At 37.9% G+C, this 18002-nt stretch overlaps 1 protein-coding gene across 2 annotated transcripts in view; it reads right to left on the bottom strand.

Moving 5' to 3' along the window:
* Positions 1-18002, bottom strand: part of DENND1B (DENN domain containing 1B) — a 250487-nt gene that overhangs the window by 63564 nt on the left and 168921 nt on the right. For both annotated transcript variants that reach the window (XM_032770891.2, XM_032770892.2), the window contains 2 exons: positions 12713-12758; positions 7195-7296 (listed from right to left, as the gene is read on the bottom strand). In XM_032770891.2, coding sequence (XP_032626782.1) covers positions 7195-7296; positions 12713-12758 — 148 coding nt within the window. The remainder of the gene's footprint in view (positions 1-7194; positions 7297-12712; positions 12759-18002) is intronic.

Raw genomic sequence — 18002 nt, 5'->3', positions numbered from 1 at the left:
ACGGATTATGAAAAAAAAGATGTTGCTTTGGCATGACATACATGGAACTTGATGGCTCTATATATTTTTTTGTATGGATGGATGGGACAGCTAGAGATTATCAATATATGCTGATGAGTCTCCCACCAACTATCTGTGTAAGCAAGGACACAACACATAGTCATCAGTGACAGACTGAAGAGCAGGGGTAGGTACATTTTCTGTTGAGAGGAGGAGAGACAATGTTGCAGTGAGCACAGGAAAAGTTGCTGGATGGGAGATAAGGCAGCTTGTGGGAAGAGAAGGTGTGTAATGGTAGAGGTGAGGGAGGAGAGTGGATGTAAGGATAAAATAAAGCTTGGTGAGGGAGGGACCAGCCTATACGTTCAGTCAATAAGAGAAATTAAAGATAAGCAATCAATACGGTCAAAGCTTGTGTGATAAGAAGTAAGCTAGTAAGCTATACCCAGGGGAGAACTTCACCATCTCGTGGGTCTATCTGGTATAAATAAGAGCAGCAGAAAGCAGAGACCCACCACCACTGCAGCAACCACAGGGTGTGTCAGCATAAAGGCAAAGGTACTCCCCTATAAAATATGGTAAGAATTCTACATACTCCAATAGACTGCACTATAGCAGTAAAAGTTGTGTTAACAGCTCCCACACAGACTGCTAATGAAGGCAAATCTATCCTCCAAAAGATTATTTTGTAGTTCAAGGGAAGCTCCCTCAAGCTCCCATCTTCCCCAAGAACAGGGAATGGGTAGCTTCACCAGATCACAATGGACTTTCCACTCTTGGCAATTATGGTTTGCAAGTGGTCCAGGTCTCTCCTACAGATCATATGCAGTGGCAAGAGCTTCTTTAGCAGTGTTCCTACAAGAACTGTGTCACTGGAGTAGTATTGGCACAAGCTTCTCCAAAAAGAGCATAGCTAAAGAAAGCGGTGGTTAAAACAAAGGAGACGCTTGAAAATAAGCCAGACTGAACTAGGATAAATCAGTACTTGTGGAGTGATTCCAGTGTGAACAGAGGAGGGAATAGGTGCTGTGAAGTGCTCCTGAATGGATTAATTTCAATTACTTGGCTGTGGGGTGGAATCTTGGAGCATGCTAACAGGGAAAAGTGGAAAAATAATTTGCTAGAGGTGAAAAGAACAGGAGTACTTGTAGCTCACAAAAGTTTATGCTCTAATAAATTTGTTAGTCTCTAAGGTGCCACGAGTACTCCTATTCTTTTTGTGGATACAGACTAACACGGCTGCTACTCTGAAACCTTGCTAGACATGGTAAGCCAAAGAGGGGAAATGTAAGTCACCTGGGGTGACACGATAGTGGCAATTTTATTAATACAAATGCATAAAACAAAAGACTAACAAATTTCAAATGTATGTTTACACAATATCAGTAACAAAACCAAACATGTTATAAGGTTGAAAGTGAATTGTTATGTAGCTTGTATGGCAGTTGGTGCTCAGGAAGCCACAAAAGCTAAAACTGGAATCAAGCAATTCACAGGAGGCAGGCATAACAGTCAAGTTTGCTTCCAGGAGACACCAGTGATCCATTAGGGCAGTCAGAGATGGGGTTCTTAAACTGCACTGAAAGCAAAATGCTTATCTTTATCTTGCCCTGACCATTCTTGGATCCTCTTGGGAAGGTCACTTCACTGACTGTTAAACACTAGCAAGCAAGGGTAAAGCAGAGATGTGGAAAAGTTGGAACTAATAGGATATCATCAAGAGACTGTTGGGGTTTGTGTGTGGGGGGGAGGGTTAGTTTTTTTTTTTTCTCTTTTGGTTGGTTGGTTGGTGGTTTTTGCCACATGCCAGGACAATCTGAAACGTAAAATCTAGACATATTAAAGAGATAAGAAAAGAATGTGTCACAACTTTGGAAATATTCATTGTATTTCCCTGAAGATTTTAAACGTTCAAAAATGCATTTGAATCAGGGTAAACTTGAATTAATTTAAACATGTGACTTGTACCTTGATTGCTTGACATAATGTGTCAATGAAACACTGTAAAGGTGATTGAAGGCCAAAATTCACCCTTCATAAGAAGAATAAATAAAAATATTTTATGATCAAATATATTCACATATTTATATTTAATATTCCAATGAAAACATTATTTGGGGGGATTTTTAATTGAAACATTCCCCTGGGAATCTTGCAACCCACATCCTCTGTGATATGTAGTGCACAAAGGCAAAAAAGTAAAGATGACAAGAAACTGACTAGAAATAAAAGTGAAACTGAAAGTAGAAAAATATAAAAATAGAATGAGTGATGCAAAATAAATTCATAAAATTATTTCAGTTTTCATCATTTAAATTTATAACAACAGAGTTTAAAATGCTTATTTTTAACCTCACTGTGGACCCAGTCCTGCAGCCCAAATTTACGCAAGTTTTCACAAGTTTACTTTAGAGAATACACAACTAAACTTTAAAGGAATACTGGATCCAATCTCATAATCTGTAAAATTCCAACCCTCAGGCCAAATTCATCCAAGTAGTCTTTCTGAAATCAGTGGGACTACTCACTTACTCACCTTGATCCTGCAAACACTTATATATGTGCATAGTCCCTACTCATGGTAGCTAAGTAAAGCAAGTGCTCAAATGTTTACAGAATCAAAGTTGGGTGAGTAGTCCCATTGATTTCAGAAACCACCTGCATGAATTTGGCCTGCAGGATTAGAGCTTCACAGACTGTCGGACTAGATCCAGTATTCCTTTAAAATCTGGTTGCAAATTCTCTAAAATAAACTTGTCATAGGCCTCTTGACACAAATCACATTTGTTTGTCTACACACCTAAGCACAAGGTACTCAAATCTCCCAGATGGATATTCAAGATACTATTTCAATATGAGTGGCAGTTGCTTATGTTTCTATCAGCATTCCTATTAAATCAGGCCACTGGAAGAATAAGACAAGTCACAAACAGTGAGAAAGTGAATTGGCTAAAGAACAGAAATGGAGCGCAGTTTAAAACAAATTTACTTAAACAAAAGGTAACCTCAGAATATGTAGATCATTATTTTAATGAAAGAGTTTCTCTATTTGCAGACTTTGGACATCTCAGCCCTTCAGCACTTAACACTAAATATCCAGTTATTTTTAAATAATGACGGGTATCTGCTTAAATGTAGTATTTCCAAAATCAAATAAGGTTCAAAGAATGCTGTCATTTTTACCTAATATTCTAAATTCTAAACTTATACCAAGGTTCACTGTGATGCCAAATGATCGTAAAAATCTCTGCAAATAAGCAGTTGACTCTCACAATATGCCTACTTTGCTAGCCATTCTGGATTTCTAATGGATTAATAATTATTTTTATACTACATTTTCCTACTGACACTTCATAAGTAACAAAATTTAAATATTATGACTAATACAATCAGTTTCACAGTTAGGAACTAATCACAATTTATTTTACAACAGCACTAACTTGTACTTTGAGGAATAATACTCATAGGAACTACTATTCAAAGCAAATATTCAGCTTTCTGAATAAATTAGAGTCTACCTATCAAATATGGAGTGGATTTACAGTGTTGAAACTGGTTTCCTTTACGTATCTAAAATGTATTTTTTGATGAAAAGGACACATATAGGTACTGTTCTGCATTCTAGTGTCTAAATGCTATTCAGGCCATCTCTCTTTCAGTTGCTCTACAGTTTTTTAGTACTTGGCACCATTATTTAACAAAATGCAGAAAATACTGAAGAAATCATAATCTTCCACAAATCACATAAATATTTCTCAAAGCACTGATACACAGCAAGACAAGCCGAGGGCCCAATCCTGAGGTCAATGGAACTGCTCATGGTATTAAACACATGACATCAATCTTGCAAGTCTTTATGAACATGCTTAGCTTGAGTACATGAGTAGTCCCACTGACAAAGTTAAGCATGTGTGTAAGTCACTGCTGGATTGGGCACAGCATTTATAATTTTGAGATGCTTGTAGTCTCAACTATCACTAAAAACTTATAATATAAGGCCTTACAAGAAGAAAAAATGGTGTTCGAAGGACTATTGTATTAGAAAATTTACTCTTACTGAAATAGCTGCTTATTTTGTTTTTCTTTAAAGAAATGAGACAAATCTATAGTGAAATGATGAAATCTAAAAACAAGTGTTCTTGTCAGAAGACAGGAAGAAGGCTTTTCCCCCCCTTAAGGAAAACAAAGGATTCCTGAAAGTCTTGCATTGATTTATTTTTCCAATTTTAAATACCTTAGGAATAGCGGAACTGCTACTGGCATGGTAGTATTTCTAACAGTCAATAAATCTAGAATATTATGTGTGAATATTGGAATGAAGCCATTAAGAAGATTACAGCATGCAACGCAGCAGAGGGTCCACATGAAAAAAGGACTGGTAATTCAGGACAACTGTGACCACTGACCTTTGAACAGTCAAGACCACTGGTCAATCTGACAAAATAATAGAGTTCACATGCACAGAAAGTTATCTAGCATGTAAGTATAATTTAAATGCTTAAGTGAATGATTTTAAAAGGTCCTCTAAATTTCAGTTAATTATAATGTATTAGACATAACATCAAATAGTAATTTTTTTCAGATTTCATATTATATTTTTAAAGAAATTCATTCACAATAAAAGAAATATTAACATTTTAATAGTCATATTATTAGACTTTGCTAAACTGTTATATGCCTCACCACTGAAAACATATTATCTTCAGGCTTATTGATTAAGAAAGCTGTTATCCAATTTCCTTTTAGACACAAGAGACAGTTTTAGAATATCCTTTGAAAATGTTAAATTTATTATGGTGGCTTGTTAATTTGTCTGAAATCAGTTTTTGGAGGGGGATGGTAAACTTAAAGCTGCCTTTATCCTTTCAGCAGTTTGTTCTGGTTTAACATTCTTAATTGCTATTCCTGATTATATATTTTTTCATCAAAAGGTTTATTACTCTTGTCTATACATTTGTGGGCTTTATTTAAATGTATTTATATGTTTTACATCTGCAAATATATGCTGTGATCTTTTCAATTTGATCTATCATTTTTGTTCTATATTGTTTAATATATTTGAAATATTTATATCCATATATTAGCAGTTGTAATTGTAATTTCTCTTATGAATGAAAGACAGTTTGCTCTCACCAGTCATATTATATGCCAAAATCCGTATACTGTCTGTACCCTTTGTTTAGGATTTTTCACCCACATTTGTATGTGTTTTTAATTAACAAATTAGTTCCACAAGGAAAACTGTTTCACTGCTCAAGTCAGAAAGAGATGGGGAGACTCAAACGAAATATAAAGTAACCTACTAAAACTTGTTTCATCCAAAAAAAATATGTTCCCATAAAATCTGGCAAGTGAGACATCTATAAAAACACAGTTTCCCTGTTTTATTCCATACTGTATATGGAATGCTGTATTTTATAAAAAGTCCATTGTGCACTCTGTGTGCCTGGGTAACCTTTATTAACATTAATAGGACTTACACGCATACATCCTGGGGGACAATATACGTCTAAAAGTACGGGAGTTTGTGTTCACTAATTTTTTTTTAATTGTTTTTAAACGTGTATTTTGATAAGCATGTTTAAAAACAAACAGATTTCCTTCCAATGTGTGTACTCTTTTTACAATTTGAAATCACTGTCACTTACATTATTGGTATATAACAGAATTAATGCTTAATTCTGAATTTCACATCTAACTATCATGTGACAAAGGATATATACTTTATGGTATACATTCTAAACCTCAACGAAATAACATTTTTCACTTGATGCAAAGTCAGCCAGAATTATTGACACAACAATGAATGACCGGTAGTTTTTGAATTAACTTGTTATTCTTATGCAAAATACAATACATTTAAAATCACTAAAAAATATACCACAATCAGATTAAATATAAACAATATGAAATTCTTTTATTAGAGCTTGGAGAGTGCAGTGTTTGACACTTTATCTGGTCAAACTATGCCTTCATTATCTCAAAAAAGTTCAGAATGTAATAATATTAAAATAAAACTGTCTCTGACCATTAATGTAAGCATCAGGATTTTGCTTTCTGTTATATATGTACTCAAATTACCAATGGAATAAAGATAGGACTTATCAGTCACTGTAGTGCCTTAGCTTGGTGGAAATACAGAGTTTAAAAAAAGACTGCAATTTTGGAAACAGGCTACTATTTGATTTCACTCCTTTCTATAAAATACTTTTTGTTGACACACATTTAAAATAGCATACTACTATTATATCTTGACTATCTAAAACTCAAAATACACACATTGGTATCAAAAGGGTATCCTTTCAGCACTATATTAAGGAAAAGCAAGGTAAGCGTAATGCATTTTTGAGAGTATTTAACATGAAATACAGAATATGTTCCATTATAAGCAGCAGGGAAAAAAAATCTGTGCAAGATCAAAGTCCAGAAAGAACTGGCACTTAATTTATCATCCTTTACAGACAAAAGACAGTTTTCGTCATTTCAAAAGGATCAGATGTCTTTTATGACAAACTGGGTTAGCAGTTTAATTTACAAATAGAATTCTAAGTAAGCAGTCTTTGCTCTGCCAAAGCAAATGACAAAGAATGTAGGTTTTCATTCATGCGACCCTCAGCAGGATAGAAGAGATTAAAATAAAACTGAAATAATTCAGAGAAAACAAATAAATGTTTCAGAAAGTTGAAGATGATCAAAGCCTGAATTTTCTGACCCCAACTGTACAAGCATTTCTTATTATATTGACCAGTGTCATCAGATCATTAATTAAAAGGAAAAGCGCTGGCAGGTGGCAGGGAAGCAGAAGCCGATAATTGGCCCCCTTCTTCTTTTTGCCTTCAAAAACTCTCTCGTTCTTTTGCAAGACATGCCAGTAGGCAGACAGAAATGCCTACTTTGTAATATATGATTAAGATGAGATGAAGAGACTCTTGCGTTTAAAGCAGCAATGCCTAATGAATGCAGCTAGCTTTATAATTATGATCCTGCTTTTACAATAAGGAATATGATGTTCCATTCAACATCTCCTCAACTGTCAAAAAAAAGTAAAAATCTTAAATATGGGACCACAGCTGGTACTTTTTTCCCCTTATTCCTTTTATTTCAGTTAGCAAAAGCAGGCAAAAATCACTGTTAGTAATTCAAGCTACTAGAAAAGAAAAAACAACAACAACATGAAATACTCATCAGACTTACCACTTCACTAGGTAGGTTGTTCAGGTCATTAAATGGGTTTTCTAGAGTGTTTGTGTCAACATTTAGCATAACCACATCCTCCAGTGATCTATTTTTTACTCTCTGTTCAGGAAAAAATGCAAGTGGGTATTAGTATTTTAATACATTGTCCACATAAATTACACAATTTTCTATGCTTAATTGAGGATTATATCAATTTACAAACAAACGAAAAGGCAACATTTTCATGTTTTGGATCAAGGATATCATTAGATGAAGTTTTAAAAAGTACTTTCCTCTTCAGTGAACAGCAATAGTGCAAAAACTGCATACACTTTGCAATAGCAGAATGTACTGTATGGAACCTCAAAATTAAAATCTGTAATTTTATTCAGATATTTTTCTGGACATTTTCTGTCCTAAACTTAGATCCATGCAATCCTGCTGCAGGCAATGGGGTTGCACAGATATAACTGAAGGTGCAATTGGACCCTTCATGCTGAAACTGTTTGGATAACTATTAACCAGTTCAAAGAGTTTTAATTTCTTTATTTTGACCCCAATGCTAAAATAATGTTGGATGAGACTATGAGTGGGCACTTAAAGGACACAGCATATTACTTTAACAATGGTTTATGATATTTAAGCCTAGTATCTATCTTTATGTGTTTCAAAGTTTTCAAAATCACATATGAATTATGTAGTCCCAAGAAGTATGGGGATTGTGAAAGTGGCAAAATTGGGTTCAAAAAAAGTACACAATCACCATTTAATTTCAGGGAAATTATAAAAGGTAAAATGAATATACTGTAATCTGTGACGTACTATAAGAACCCAGTTTACCTTTTATTTTTAAAGAAAAAAATCAAGCTTATGATAAGGAAAATATGTGAAGATTTGCCTAATAACCTCTATCACGGGAGCCCAACAAATGATTTGGGTAACCATAATGCTACAGCAGTTTGACGTCTTTTACATCACCATGTCAGAATAGCATTGTCTGCCAGCCAGCCAAAGAGCATGACGATTTGTGAGACAGCTGCAGCTAGAATTCATTTACTACTGAAACAAAGGAAGGTGCTGAATAGCAGTTGAACTATAGATGCGAAGGGCATGGCATAAAATATAAGGAAGAGGAGAGCAAATGATCTCAAAACCCTTACTGTAAAAGGACTTGTCAAACAGGTTCAGCACTAACTAAATATCAAATTAAACTGACAGCATTCTTTTAAACTAAAACCAGAAACATTAGGTATCATCATTATTTGAAATCTATAAATGACAGGAAGCAGATCAGATGAACCTGAAGTTGTTTCTGTCACCAGGAGCGATGGAACAGGGAGGTCAATAGAGGCTAATGCCACCGCAATGGAAATATTGTAGGGGCTGATATATGTTTCTGTCTCCCTATGTCTTCTGCCCCACAATACCTCATAGAGGCAAGAGCAGAACCCAGGTGTGTTTCTAACCCCTAGCACACACAGGAGGGAAGGGGGAAATAAGAGTGGGACCTGGAGGAAGGACTGGACTGCCTACCCTGGGGCCTGGGATCAGGCCCACCACCTGTTGGGGAGCATGAAGGAACAATTATCCTCTTCCTGTTTTATTTCACTTGAGTAGCTGTAGAAGCTGTGGGTTGGTGTGCAGCGCCCACACAGGGGTGACATAGCCTATGCCCTGAGCTGGCTGGGGGAGTTGGCTGCTCATGTGACTCCCTGGCCAAGCCTGGTCAGTCTTTGGGCCACCAAGGGTCCTAGTGAAGGCACTAGGTCTAGGAGCACGTGTGAGCCACCGGGATGGATTGGGAGACAGGGTACCAGCATTTAGGCAGGGCGCATCAGCACACAGGAGACCAGCCACCAATGGAATGGGGAAGCACAGGGCACCAGCGACCAAGAAACTGCCATAGGACCAGCAATAAAAACTATGCCCCACCAAGCCCGGAGCAGGCTATTGCCCCCATCTTCCCCATTCCCCCCACTGAATCTCAGTAACTGCCCTTGCTCCCCCCATTCTCAGTGTCTGCCCTCCCCACCGCCTCCTGATATTGCTTTCCTTAAACAGTTGATCTTGTTGGTAAAACAGTACAACTTAGGTTTTCCAACATCTTCTGCCCCAATTAACTACACTTACAGATAGGGTATGAAACCAGAGATTTGCCTGCAGTTCATTTTACTAAATGTACACAAGCTACCACATGACCCTATTACCAAATACTTTACAATATGGAATCTGCCTCTTTATTTATTTTCACAAACTCCGTTATTATGCAAGAAAATGGGAGAGAGAAGCTGGTACAATAAAAGTTATTATCCCTGTCATAAACAGATAGCTATGGGTTAATGTTTCTTTCACCTGTAAAGGGTTAACAAAGGGAACCAAACACCTGACCAGAGGACCAATCAGGAAACCGGATTTTTCAAAGCTCAGGGAGGGAATGTTTGGGTGTGTGTCTTTTGTCTGTCTCTCGGCTATGAGAGGGATCTTTCTATCTTCAAGCTTCTAATCTTCTGTTTCCCAGTTGTAAGTACAGGTATAAGACAATATAGGTTTTTATATTGTTTTTGTATTTACATGTGTGTAGTTGCTGGAATGTTTAAATTGTATTTCTTTTTTGAATAAGGTTGTTTATTCATTTTTTCTTTTAAGCAATTGACCCTGTATTGTCAACCTGATACAGAGACTATGTTTATGTGTTTTTCTTTCTTTTTATATAAAGCTTTCTTTTTAAGACCTGTTTGAGTTTTCTCTGGGTAGGCTAAGGAACGAAGGGAAGGGAAATTCTCTTTGTGTTAGATCTACGGAGGGTGGATCTGAACAGCCTCAGGGGAAGAAGGAGGGGGGAGGGGAGAGATACTTAATCTCTCGGTGCTTGTGTTTCAAGGACTTGAAGCTGTATCTTCCAGGGGAAGCCTGGGAGGGGGTAAAGAGGAGACAAGGGGAGGAGGTTATTTCCCTTTGTTGTAAGACTCAGGGCATCTGAGTCTTGGGGTTCCCCAGGGAACGTTTTGGGGAGACCCGAGGGAGTCAGGCCCTGGAAATTCCTGGCTGGTGGCAGCGATATCAGATCTAAGCTGGTAATTAAGGTTAGAGGGTTCATGCTAGCTTCTCAGTTTATGAACGCTAAGGTTCAAATCTGAGTAGGAAGCTACGACAACCCCATTCACTTTGTCTCAGAAAAAGAGAGACATTTGGAGAATTCCTGTCTCACAGATTAGCAAACAGTGAACATTATGAGGTGAGCTAATGAAGGTTACTTAAGGAAAGGTAAATGTGAGGTTGCATTATCAAAATTCTCCTTTGAATCAATGCAGTACTGTCTCCACAAAGTATGTCTAGAACTTTGCAAATGTACTTAAATGAAACGTGAAGCACACGGGCAATTCTACATTAATCATCCTAACATTAACCTGAATCTTCCATTACCACCGAATGTCTGCTGCCCTACAATCTGTAAGACAGATACATTATCCACTCATAGAGATCTGCTTGGAAAATATAAGTCAGCTGGATCTAGGCAGCTAAAATGTTTGAAGAACTCACATTTAGAATTTACATATCACTTCAACTTTATGTAGAACAGTTTCATCACTAATTTGTAGGCAGAATAGTCTCTGGATATAAATTCATTACAATAGCATCTTATATTTGTGTAACACAGAAGATGAAGATAAGCATATAATCACACTAAAAATCAAAAGAAACATTAGCTAATGTTCTCAGAATTCATAAGAGTTCAGAAGTCTTGGGTATCTACTCACTTCGTAGAAGTAAAGGCAAAAAAGTTTTTAATGAAAGCAGGTGATCACAAGGTAAAAATTCTGTGAGTTGTTCTTTGGGGAAAGGTGGCTAAATTGTTGCCTATGTAGTCCTGGAAATAACATGGCTCAAAGGAATAACTCAGTGGTTTCAGTTTCATAGTAAACCTTTCTCAGATGACTTACTGTCTTAGATGACTAAGATAAGAGGAATCTAATGTTTCATGCCACTGTGGTCAACACAATAGCATGTCTAGATGTAGGATCTTTCCTAACAAAAGGAATACAGAAGACCATGTCTGGAATCATCAATACAGGTGACATGTGTGTCTTTTTCAGGGACATAAAGGTGTGTTGTGCTGGATGACAGGGCTGGAGGAGAAAAAAACCCTACCTCAACATAGCAAACGTGAATTTACTCGTTTATATATGGTCTTATCTATTGCAAGTCTAAACCAAAGAAAGCCCTTGCATGGGAGACTGACGAAGTACCTTCTATGAAAATCAAGACCCAGACCATACAAGCAGAGCCAATGACATCTTTAAATGATTACAAGATGACATAATATGAGCTGCTGTCTCCAAAGTGTTAAAGACTGCCCAGGGACAGAGCCCAGAAACTAACATTCTTTCTTCCAACATTCTTAAAAAGTAACCTTTAGTCTTTGAGCAAAACAATGTTTTCTTAAAGCTATTGTTATGCCTGTATATGAACATCTGATAACGTGGAATAGTTCTTACAGAACGGGTTACAGCAGAGTAAGAATGTAAAAAATTTCATTGGAAAAATCAAATCAAATACTCTTTTAGAATAATGTCTGATTTATGAGTGGGGAAGCCACAGATGCTTAGCAGACTCCATGAGGGTCTAATTTACTATTATCATTATTTTTGCATGAGCATTCAGGCACATTTGCAATGTCTACAGCATTAGTGAACTAGTTTTTCCAAGTTTTTTAAAGGTCAGAGATTCAATAACAGTTTATGTGATAACAACTGTATACAAGGAGATGAAAAGCAGCAGTTTTTTCAACCTTTCTTTCTCATTCTGTTAATGAAATATTGTAGCCTGAGGGTATGTCTACACTGCAACAAAACATTTGTGGCTTGCCTATGTCATCTGACTTGGGCTCACAGGGCTATAAAATTGCAGCATAGACATTCAGGTTTGGGCTGAAGCCCAGGTTCATGGGTAGAGACTCCATGAGGGGGGAGGGCACCAGAGCCTAGGCTACAGCCAGAATGTCTACACTGCAAATTTATAGCTCTGAAGTCCGAGTCCCGCAAGCATGAGTATGCTGACACTGGCCAGTCGTGGGTGTTTTATGGCAGCGCAGACATACCTATGTTAATTAAGCTGACTTTCCACTAAAGACTAGTGAAGCAGGTATACCCTATTTTACACAGGAGGTTAAATACATCAAACATAATGCACAAGAAAATTCACACTAAGATAATGAAGTATAAGCAAAAACACATGATGCAAGCCCTGAATATCCACACAACAAATTTGGAAACACAACTTTTACCAAGGACATTTCTACTTTCACGGTGCTTCCAGTGTTCGTAGTCAGTCATTTCATTATGCTAATTAAATTGGTAATCATTCTCTAAGCGACTTCATTAAAATTATTCTCTATAATATGCATGTTCTTAATAAAAGAATTGACAAAATGCTCACCAGTCCTTTCTCCATAAGGAAAAAAGATAATGTCCCCTGTAATCTTTTCCATTCTCACACACATATATGAAATATAAAGATTAGTTTGAAAATTACTCACTTCAATTAAGCTTAAGTGAACTCCAATTAGATAGGGCATCGGTGCACTGAAATAAAAAATGAAAAAAAATCATTTTTTTCTTGAAATACAAACCACCCGTATCTTCATCTTCTTAATATGATAAATAAATATAGAAAATCTCGACACAAAGCAGACTCCAACTAGCCCTCATCATTTAAAGCAGTACTGGGCATGCACATCTTTAGTCTAAAATAAGCAAAAGAATTTATTCTCTTTTTAAATCTCCAACAGAAGTGGACTCTGTAGAACTCAAGACACAGTACCCAACTATGGGAATTAAGACAGATAAAATCAAATGTGTAAAGCTGGCTGAGCAGTTTGGCTGGACACACATTCTAGCCAGCCTGAATCAGATCTCTCTGGCTTGGCTTGAACTTAATCTGAGTACTGCAAGTTCAGGTAAAGCACACACAGCTGTAGTGCTAACCTGGAGGAGCCCATACCCCAAAAGTTTGGCTCCAGAGTGAGAGTTTCATGAGGAAGAAGACTCATCTGTCATTCTGGAAAGTGTGTTCTTCTTGGCTGATGTAATGGGAATGATTACATCACCATATTGTACATAAATATCATAAAGATGTGATGCCAGTTTGGGTTCTCTATGCTTTATGGCTACAATCCAGATCTTACGCCCTTTACATTAACCCAGATCCTAATAACTATCTTTGTTATTGGAAATTTTAAAGTTGTATAGTACTGAACTCTATACCATAAGTCTCTCATTCCATATCATAAGTCTGTCATTTTAATGGTGAACTATGACAAGAAACTATATGCCATCCAACAACCACCCAAGTAGAACATGAAATGCTGCATTGCAATGCAGGTGAAGCCACCAGATTTAGACCTCTAAGATTCAGTAAGATATTGCAGTCAAGTTGAGATGATAAAAGCATTTCCATACCTTTCCAATCCAGCAGCTTACTCAGTCTCACAATTAAACTGATTATCAAAAGAAAGATTGGATGCATACTAAGACTTCATGCTCAAAGAAAAAGTTAAAGCAATGCTATCATTGGGAATTAAGAGAATGGAGCATCATTTAAAGAGTGCATATGACTCATGGTACTAAATAATAACATCATTTTACTTGAATTAAATTTCCACAACACTACAACCAATGCTTGATATCAAGGGAAAATACTGACAAAACTAATGTTGTGGAGATATTCATTAGAGTTAGCTACACTGATAATACCCATATCTGTAAGAAAACAACTATAAATGGTGGAAAAAGATCCAGGAACCAGCATGTAAACACTGAACAGAAAGGTAACTACCAAAGGTGTACAGCATAATAGCACATTAACCCCTAGATACAAGAAACAAACTTGTGCATGGTGATCATCAGAGAATATTTGAATAAATATAAAACAAGCTGGAGATATACTTCAAAGAACTACTTTTTCCACATAACCATATAATAAAGAAAGTTTAAAGTTGTGAATTTTTTCATAAAGATAAATATTCTGTCAAATATTCTTCCAAATGTGCTTTCCAGCATTCTTTTCTATTGATGCCATATGACAACTAGAATTATTCTCACCAGGGGGAGGCCTATCCCAGTCATGGAGCTATCAAAGCTTGCTTAAGAATACCATGAAAAAAACTCAGATTACAGTGAGTTACTGATAAAAATCAGAATTATTGGACACAAAATATAAGTTCTCCTTAATCACTATTGCAGAGTTTGGGTCCAAACGTCACATAGATCACAGCCTGCAGACAAGATGACAAGTTTTTAAGTTGAAATAAATAAGCATATATCACTTTTGAACATAAACTTTCACCAGTGAGAAAACAAACCAAATGTGATTGTAGCATGTTCATTCACATGAAAACAGTCATAGAATATTAAAACCTTAGTTTTAGCCAATAAAAACAAAGGAAGTTCAAAGTTATGGTTGAACAACTCTGTGCTTAGCGCACCCCATTTTGCTTACTTGTGGCAGCTATGTTGTCAATTCCCCACATTTTCTAAGACCTCCCTGATTTAAAGCTAAATTAACAAATGCTGATTGTTCCAATAATCAAAGTCAGACTTTTACTATTACATTTTGTAGACTGTGTATATGAAGACAAAATATCAGGGCTGGAAGGGACCTCAGGAGATCATCTAGTCCAACCCCCTGCTCAAAGCAGGGCAAAGCCTTACACAGGTTTTTTTTTATTGCTTCTTTTTTTAAAAAACACCCCAGTTTCCTAAATGGCCCCCTCAAAGATTGAACTCACAACCCTGGGTTTAGCAGGTCAATGCTCAAACCACTGAGCTATCCCTCCCCCTGTTTTCTTCTATTTTTCGTAATTCAGGTCAGCCCTACAGCTGCTTTGCCAGGTGTGTGATGAAGGATAAAGGGAAACAGTAGCCCCCCAACTTTACAGGGGTCAAGGTATGGGAAACAGCAGTGACATTTCAGACTGACCAGCCTGCCACATTTGCCAACTCATAAAGGGCTGTCATGCTATGATGGAGAAACTAGTTCTTTTGTCCCCTCCACTCCCCATGAAGATCAACACTGTTTCTATGGAGAGAAAAAGAGGAGTCCTTGTGGCATCTTACAGACTAACAAATGTATTTGGGTGCAAGCTCTCATGGGCTAAAACCCACTTCATCAGATGCATGGAGTGAAAAATACAGTAAGCAGTATAAATATTACAGCACATGAAAAGATGGGAGTTGCCTTACCAAGTGAGGGGGTCAGTGCTAACGAGACCAATTCAATTAAGGCAGAAGTGTCTCAACAGTTAACAAGAAAAGGTGAATATCAAGAGAGGGAAAATTACTTTTATAGTGCTAATGAGGCCCAATGCAATCAAGATGGATGTGGCCTATTCCCAACAGTTGACAAGAAGGTGTGAGTATCAGCAGAGGGAAAATTACTTTTTCTAGTGACTCATCCACTCCCAATCTTTAGTCAGACCTAATTTGATGGTGTCCAGTTTGCAAATTAATTCCAGTTCTGCAGTTTCTCTTTGAAGTCTGTTTCTGAAGTTTTTTTTTTTTTGAAGAATTGCCACTTTAAAGTATGTTATTGAGTGTCCAGGGAGATTGGACTACTGGTTTTTGAATGTTACAATTCTTGATATCTGATTTGTGTCCCTTTATTCTTTTGCATAGAGACTGTCTGGTTTGGCCAATGTACATTGCAGAGGGGCATTGCTGGCACATGATGACATATATCACACTGGTAGCTGTGCAGGTGAACGAGCCCCTGATGATGTGGCTGATGTGGTTAGGTCCTATGATGGTGTCCCTTGAAAAGATATGCGGATAGAGTTAGCAATGGAGTTTGTTGCAGGGATTGGTTTCTGGTTTAGTGTTTTTGTTGTGTGGTTTGTAGTTGCTGGTGAATATTTGCTCAGGTTGGGGGGCTGTGTGTAAGCGAGGACTGGCCTGTCTCCCAATGTCTGTGAGAGTGAGGGATCATCCTTCAGGATAGGTTGTAGATCCTTGATGATGCACTGGAAAGGTTTCAGTTGAGTGGCGTAGCTGACAGCTAGTGGCGTTCTGTTACTTTCTTTGTTGGGCCTGTCCTGTAGTAGGCGACTTCTGGGTACCCTTCTGGCTCTGTCAATTCTGTTTCTTCACTTCAGCAGGTGGGTACTGTAATTTTAAGAATGTTTGATAGAGATCCTGTAGGTGTTTGTCTCTGCATGAGGGACTGGAGCAAATGTGGTTGTATCTGAGAGCTTGGCTGTAGACAATGGATCGTGTGATGTGGTCTGGATGAAAGCTGGAGGCATGTAGGTAAGTATAGCAGTCAGTAGGTTTCCGGTACAGGGTGGTGTTTATATGACCATCGCTTATTTGCACTGTAGTGTCCAGGAAGTGGATCTCTTGTGTGGACTGGTCAAGGCTAAGGTTGATGGTGGGGTGGAAATTGTTGAAATCCTGGTGGAATTCCTCAAGGGCCCAGGTAGAGACATAGAATATCAAGACTGGAAGGGACCTCAGGAGTTCATCTAGTCCAACCCCCTGCTCAAAGCACGACCAATCCCCAGACAGATTTTTGCCCCAGATACCTAAATGGCCCCTTCAAGGATGATGATGAAGATGTCATCAGTGTAGCACAAGTAGAGTCGGGACGCTAGAGGACAAGAGCTGAGGAAGCACTGTTCTAAGTTACCCATAAAAATGTTGGCATACTGTGGGGCCATGTGAGCACCCTTAGCAGTGCCGCTGACGTGAAGGTATAAATTGCCCCTGAATCTGAAATAGTTGTGGGTGAGGACAAAGTCACAAAGTTCAGCCACCAGATTTGTTGTGATATTATCAGGGATACTGTTCTGATAGCTTGTAGTCCATCTTTGTGTGGAATATTGGTGTAGAGAACTGCTACATCCACAGTGGCTAAGATGGTGTTTTCTGGAAGACCACCGATGGATTGTAGTTTCCTCAGGAAGTCAGTGGTGTCTCAAAGATAGCGGGGAGTGCTGGTAACACAGAGCCTCAGGAGAGAGTCCAAGTAGCCAGACAATCCTGCTGTCAGGGTGCCAGTGCCTGACATGATGGGGCATCCAGGATTCCCAGGTTTATCTATCTTGGGTAGCGGATAAAATACCCCAGGTCGGGGCTCTAGGGTGTGTCTGTGTAGATTTGTTCCTGTGCTTCCTGATGACACTCACCCTAAAGTTCTTAAGGAAATAGCTGAAGCAATCTGGGAACACTTAGCGATTTTCTTTGAGAACTGATGGAGGATGGGTGAAGTCCCAAAGGACTGGAGAAGGACAAACATAGTAACTATCTTTAAAATAGATTACAAGGAGAACCTGAGGACTTACAGACCATTTAGCCTATCTCTGATACCTGGAAAAATACTGGGTAGGCTGGTTAATTGGTGTAAGGTGGAGACTTTTGGTTTTGTGGAACATTGGTCCCCCTTCTGTGCAGAGAGGGGGCTGTATTGCTTGGATGGCATCCACCTCAGGAGAAGGAGGACCACTCTTCTTGGGAACAGGCTGACTAGAGTAGTCAGGACGGAGTTAAACTAATAGCGAAAGGGAAGGGTAAAAGACGGAAGATATGAGCACTCAGCACAAAATCGAGATGTTGAAAAAAAATTAATCAAGAAATTAAAAGACATGAAAAAAAAAATTCCTGAATTGCCTATACACCAATGCTAGGAGCCTGGGTAACAAGCAAGAGGAATTGGGATTGCTCTAGTTTGTATTACTGAAACCTGGTGGGATGATTCATGTGAATAGAATGTTAAAAAAAATCAGTGGCTTTAACCTATTTAGGAAGGATCCAGTGTGGGCAAAAGGGGTGGGG

This window comes from Chelonoidis abingdonii, chromosome 7 (genome assembly GCF_003597395.2).
Source record: "Chelonoidis abingdonii isolate Lonesome George chromosome 7, CheloAbing_2.0, whole genome shotgun sequence".
NCBI classification, from domain to species: domain Eukaryota; kingdom Metazoa; phylum Chordata; order Testudines; family Testudinidae; genus Chelonoidis; species Chelonoidis abingdonii.
The sequence above is the reverse complement of the archived record's forward strand: the minus strand, read 5'-3'. Positions and strand labels throughout refer to the sequence as shown.